The sequence below is a fragment of the Miniopterus natalensis genome, chromosome 15 (genome assembly GCF_054644295.1).
Source record: "Miniopterus natalensis isolate mMinNat1 chromosome 15, mMinNat1.hap1, whole genome shotgun sequence".
Lineage (NCBI taxonomy): Eukaryota > Metazoa > Chordata > Mammalia > Chiroptera > Miniopteridae > Miniopterus > Miniopterus natalensis.
In genome coordinates, this window is record NC_142095.1 from 27,100,431 (window position 1) to 27,105,576 (window position 5,146).

General features: G+C 45.9%; 1 protein-coding gene across 1 annotated transcript; it reads right to left on the bottom strand.

Annotated features, from left to right (window-relative positions):
• Positions 1–3,062: 3,062 nt before the first annotated feature.
• Positions 3,063–3,836, bottom strand: LOC107532610 (proline-rich protein 23A-like). Its single transcript, XM_087824627.1, has one exon. It carries the CDS (start codon positions 3,834–3,836, stop codon positions 3,063–3,065), a length of 774 nt encoding a protein of 257 aa, XP_087680753.1.
• Between the last annotated feature and the right edge of the window lie 1,310 nt (positions 3,837–5,146).

The window sequence follows — 5,146 nt, forward strand, 5'->3', positions numbered from 1 at the left end:
CAGGCAAAAAGATCAGTGGAACAGAACAGAGAACCCAGAAGTCGATCCAAGCCATTATGCTCAATTAATATTTGACAAAGGAAGCAAGAGCACACAATGGAGTAAAGACGGCCTCTTCAATAATGGTGTTGGGAAAATTGGACAGGTACATGCAAAAAAAAAAAAAAAAAGAAAAAAAAAGAAAGAAAGAACCTACACCACCAACTTAAACCATACACAAAAATAAACTTAAAATGGATAAAAGAATTAAATGTAATTTGTGAAACCATAAAAATGCTAGAAGAAACTGTGAGCAGCAAAATCTCAGACATCTCTCGTAGCAATATGTTTACTGATACATCTCTTAGGGCAAGAGAAACAAAGGAAAAATAAACAAATGGGACAACATCAAAATAAAAAGCTTCTGCACAGCAAAAGAAACCAGCATCAAAATTAAAAGGGAATCCACTGTATAGGAGAACATATTTGCCAAAGATACATCTAATAAGGGGTTAATTTTCAAAATATATAAAGTACTCATATAACTCAACAAAAGGAAGACAAACAACTTAATTTAAAAATGGGCAGAGGACCTAAATAGACACTTCTCCAAAGAGGACACACAGGTGAGCAAGAGACATATGAAAAAATGCTCAATGTCACTAATCACAGAGAGATGCAAATTAAAGCTACAATGAGGTACCACCTCACGCCTGCCAGAATGGCTACCATCAATAAATCAACAAACAAAAAGTGCTGACGAACATGTGGAAAAAAGGGGAACCCTAGTGCACTGCTGGTGGGAATGCAGACTGGTGCAGCCACTATGGAAAACAGTGAGGAATTTCCTCAAAAAATTAAATATGGAACTGCCATTTGACCCAGTGATCCCACTTCTAGGAATATATCTTAAGAAACCCGAGACATTAATCAGAAAGAATACATGCACCCCTATGTTTATAGCAGCATTATTTACAATAGCTAGGATCTGGAAACAGCCCAAGTGCCCATCAATAGATGAGTGGATAAAAAAGCTGTGGTACATTTACACCGTGGAATACTGTGCAGCTGTAAAAGAAGGATCCCTTACCCTTTGAGACAGCATGGAGGGACCTGGAGAGTATTATGCTAAGCGAAATAAGCAAGTCAGAGGAAGACAAATATCACATGATCTCACTTATATGTGGAATCTAATGAACAGAATAAACTGACAAACAAAATAGATCCAGAGACATGGAAGCATGCAACAGATGGACAATTCTGGGGGGGGGTGGGGGGGGCAGAAAGAGATTAATGCATATATTCATTATGCATATATGCATATATGTGTAACCCATGGACACAGACAATTGTACACTGAAGGCCTAGGGAGGGGGCAGGAGTCAGAAGGGGGGGGTTAAGTGGGGGGTGGTGGTGGTGGAGGGGACATCTGTAATACTTTCAACAATAAAGATAAATTAAAAAAAAAGTAATATATTTATTTTCTAGGATGGTTTTATGTTTACAGAAAATTGAGCAGATACCATAGAATTCCCATATACTACCACTTTCCCTCACATTTTCCCTTATTATTAACATCTTGCATTAATTACTATGCTACATTTGTTAAAATTAAGAAACCATATGTATACATTATTATAAACTAAAGTTCATAGTTTACATTAAGGTTCAACCTTGTGTGGTACAGTACTATAGGTTTTGACAAATGTATGATGTCATGCATATATATAGTATCATGCCGCGTAGTTTCACCACCCTGCAGATTCCTTGTGCAGCCACCTATTCAACCCTCCCCCTGAAGCCCCGGTAACCACTGATATTTTTACTCTCTCTAGTTTTACCTTTTCAGAATGTTATGTAATTGGATTCCTGCAGTATGTAGTCTTTTCAGAAAAGATTATAATTTATGGTAAAATTTAGAAGCACCTGCATTAACAAAAGTTATAAGACAGAGATGCCCCTATTACTACTGTTCAACCTGGACTTGAAGTAATATCTAATAAAAAAGACTAAGGAAAAGTAAGATGTAAGAGGCTAGTCAAAAAAGACAATTTCTCATTATTTGGAGATAGTATTGTCTTTATCAGTCAAGCAAGAGAATCTACAGATAAGCCATTAAAGAAATTAAATAATTTTGCTGGATACCAGATCAACATGAGAATAAATTATTTCCATATGCCAGTAACAATGTACAAAACATATTTGGGATCCTAGAGCTATTAAAAGGCAGAATCTTTAGAATTACTTTTCCAGGACAGGAAAATTATATTAAAAATATATAAGAAGAAAAGAATGGAAACGAGTTATTTTTTTGGACCCCACCCCCCAAACCCACCAATTATAGTTAAACCATTTGCTAACCTAGTCATTAAAAAAAAGAGGAGGGGGCATGATGATTGTTCCCCATTCTGTTTGTTTTGTATCCAACAAACATCTGCCCACGTATAACTATTTCCTAGATCCCCCAAAATGGGCTAGAGCCATCATAAAGTAAAGTTCAGAATGGTGAGGTTGCCATAAACTGGCATAGGCGTTAGGGCCAAAACCGATTAAACAGAAGAAACTTAGTAATTACTCTAATTTGGGAGAAAAGAGGTACAGTGTTAGGTTGCTGGGGAAAGGAAGTATTTTTAGAGAAAAGTGTTGGAGCTGAGGTTTGAAGCAACAACTAGGGGGGATGGAACTGCTTTAGAGTGACCTATATACAGAAAACAACCTAAGCAGCAATCTGGATGTCTAAAAGTACATTTTAAAAATTAACTTTATTGGGATGACATTGGTTAATAAATTATATAAGTTTCATGTGTACAATTCTATAATACATCATCTATATATTACATTGTGCGCTCACCACCCAAAGTCAAATATCCTGTATTTCAAGCAGCATTTCTTTGCTGCTTTGTGATCTTCCTTCCAAAATGTTTTAGTCCACCATTGATAGAAAATTCTGCAAAGCAGCTTGCATCAAAAGAGCCTCTGTTATCCATCCTTGGTGATTCTTGTAGGTTGTGCAGTGTGCACACAGCTGCCATCAGAATATCTTCTCACGGTCCTCGCCAGGTGGGAAGGGACTGCGGAGCAGTTCACTCCTGGAACAGGCGTCTCCGGGCCTTGCGCGCAGGACCCGGAGGGCGCTGGGGGCGCTCGTGAGGACCTGGACTGGGAGAGGGGGGTAGGGGCTGGAGTGGCGAGTTGGGGAAAGGCTCCAGAAGGTGGGAGTCCAGGTTGAAATAGGGACCAGGAGAGCGTCTCTCTGGACTAGGGGTGGGGGCCTGAGGCGAGGGCTCCGCGAGGGGGCTGTGCGGGTACCAGCCGAAGCCCCTTCCAGGGACCGAGCCGGCTGCAGCGTCCATCCAAGGGGTCAGGAACTCGGGGTCCGCTTCCTCGCCGTAGGTCTCTTCTTGGGCGGCGATCTCTGGAGCACGTGGGTAGAGGAACCCCTGCTGGACGGCGAGGTCTTCCCCGGGAGCGCCCAGGAGAGCGCGGGGTTCCAGGCCGACAGGCGAGTGCGCCTGCCCTCCGCAGCGGTCGTCGCCGGAGCCCCAGAGGGCCTGGGGGACCAGCGTGAGGGTGTGCGCTCCGAGAGACACTTGCAGGACCGACGTCGGCTCGGGCTGCAGCACCAGGTCGACGCCGTCCAGGTGCAGCTGCAGGGCACAGCCCGGGGCCAGGACCACCACGGAGGTGAGCGCGGCCGCCGCCCGGGGCCCCGCTGGGTCTTGCAGGCTGGGCGCCGTCCCGGACTCGGGGCCCGCGGGCTCCTCAACTCGGCGGCGCTTGGCGGGGCCGGGTCCTCCGGGCTGTGGTCTCCACCAGGGCGCTGGGTGGGCGCTGGGGCTGAGGAGTCGGCTGCCCATCACCTCAGTGGCTCTGCGGGCGGCGCTCGGGGGGCCTGGTGAGGGCGAGCGTCACTCGGTGGCAGGTCTCGAGGACCCGCGAGGCGGGCAGGGGACGTGTGGCGCGCAGGGCGTCGCGTCGCAGGGCGAGTCCTCGGAGCTCCGGGGTCGCCTACCGGGAGGCCCGCAGTCCGGTTTGTAGGAGACTCGCGCGAAATCTTCGAATCTTTAGCTCCTCAGGCCGACCCGCGCGTGCTGGACACCCCCGGAACCAAAGTGTCACAACTTCCCTCTAAGCTCCGCCCCGCCCGAGGCTCCGCCCCGCAGAGATGGCGGTCTCGGGCCGCCCTACATCCGGGGCTGTGGTCGGTGGGTCAGAGTAAGGAAGCCCCGGGGGGCCGAACAACCCCAGGCTCCAGGCTGACTTCCTGTCAAGTTCTCGGTTTTTCTGGAATTGACCTCAGGTGCGGAGGACTTTATACTCCGGACACTGATGAGGTTTTAAGACCCACCGGTAGGATGCGGCCCCAGGACAGGGACATGGAGGACCCTCTTCCCCTGAGGCGCCGCCCCAGGAGTGGCCCGAGCTCTTCTTTTGGTGCAATAGTGGGGTGAATTTTTGGGTTACGTCATTATTACTCAGTTTGCCTAAATTATAAATTTCTGTCAGGTCCTTCCAGTCGTGTTGAAAGGGAAAGGAATGTTAGAGTCGAGTGTGCTAATAGCAGCCTCTGTAAGATTAATTTATGACTATATTATATATAGCATTGTATTACTATAGTAATTATTATACTATCATATACTGAAGAGTTTTACCTGGACTACAGCAGCGAAGTGTATCTGTTTTAAGCCCAATTTACGGATGAAAATGCCAGGCAGAAGGATTTTGTCCAGGAGCCTGGAACTAGCAGAGCTGGGTCTGACATGTCCTCCACTTAAGATGATGCAGGATCAGAGCTTTTGACCTGAATGTCCCTTTAAAGGTGCGTCTGGGTGGTGTTTCCTCGCTGCAAAAGGGAAGGTGTGGCTCAGTTCTTTAGCTAGTGTTAATAGCAGTAAACACCCAACACTGATTTTGGAATATGTAATACTTTCATATGGTGACAGAGGACAACGAAATATTTCCTTCTACCCCTGTCTCCTAACCACATGATTGCTCACTTTGCCCCCTTTTTACAAAATAGCATACTATAGACTCACATTTTTTAGGGCTGCATAGTATTCCTTTGTTCGAAATTATATTCAAATCAGGCTTCTCTTGATGGACATTTAAGCTAGCTGTCTGTGACTTGGCAGCATTGGCATTCCATGGAAAATCTGTGGAAAATGCA

Coding starts and splice junctions, on each gene's coding strand:
- LOC107532610 (XM_087824627.1), bottom strand. CDS start 3,836: ATGGGCAGCCGACTCCTCAGCCCCAGCGCCCACCCAGCGCCCTGGTGG.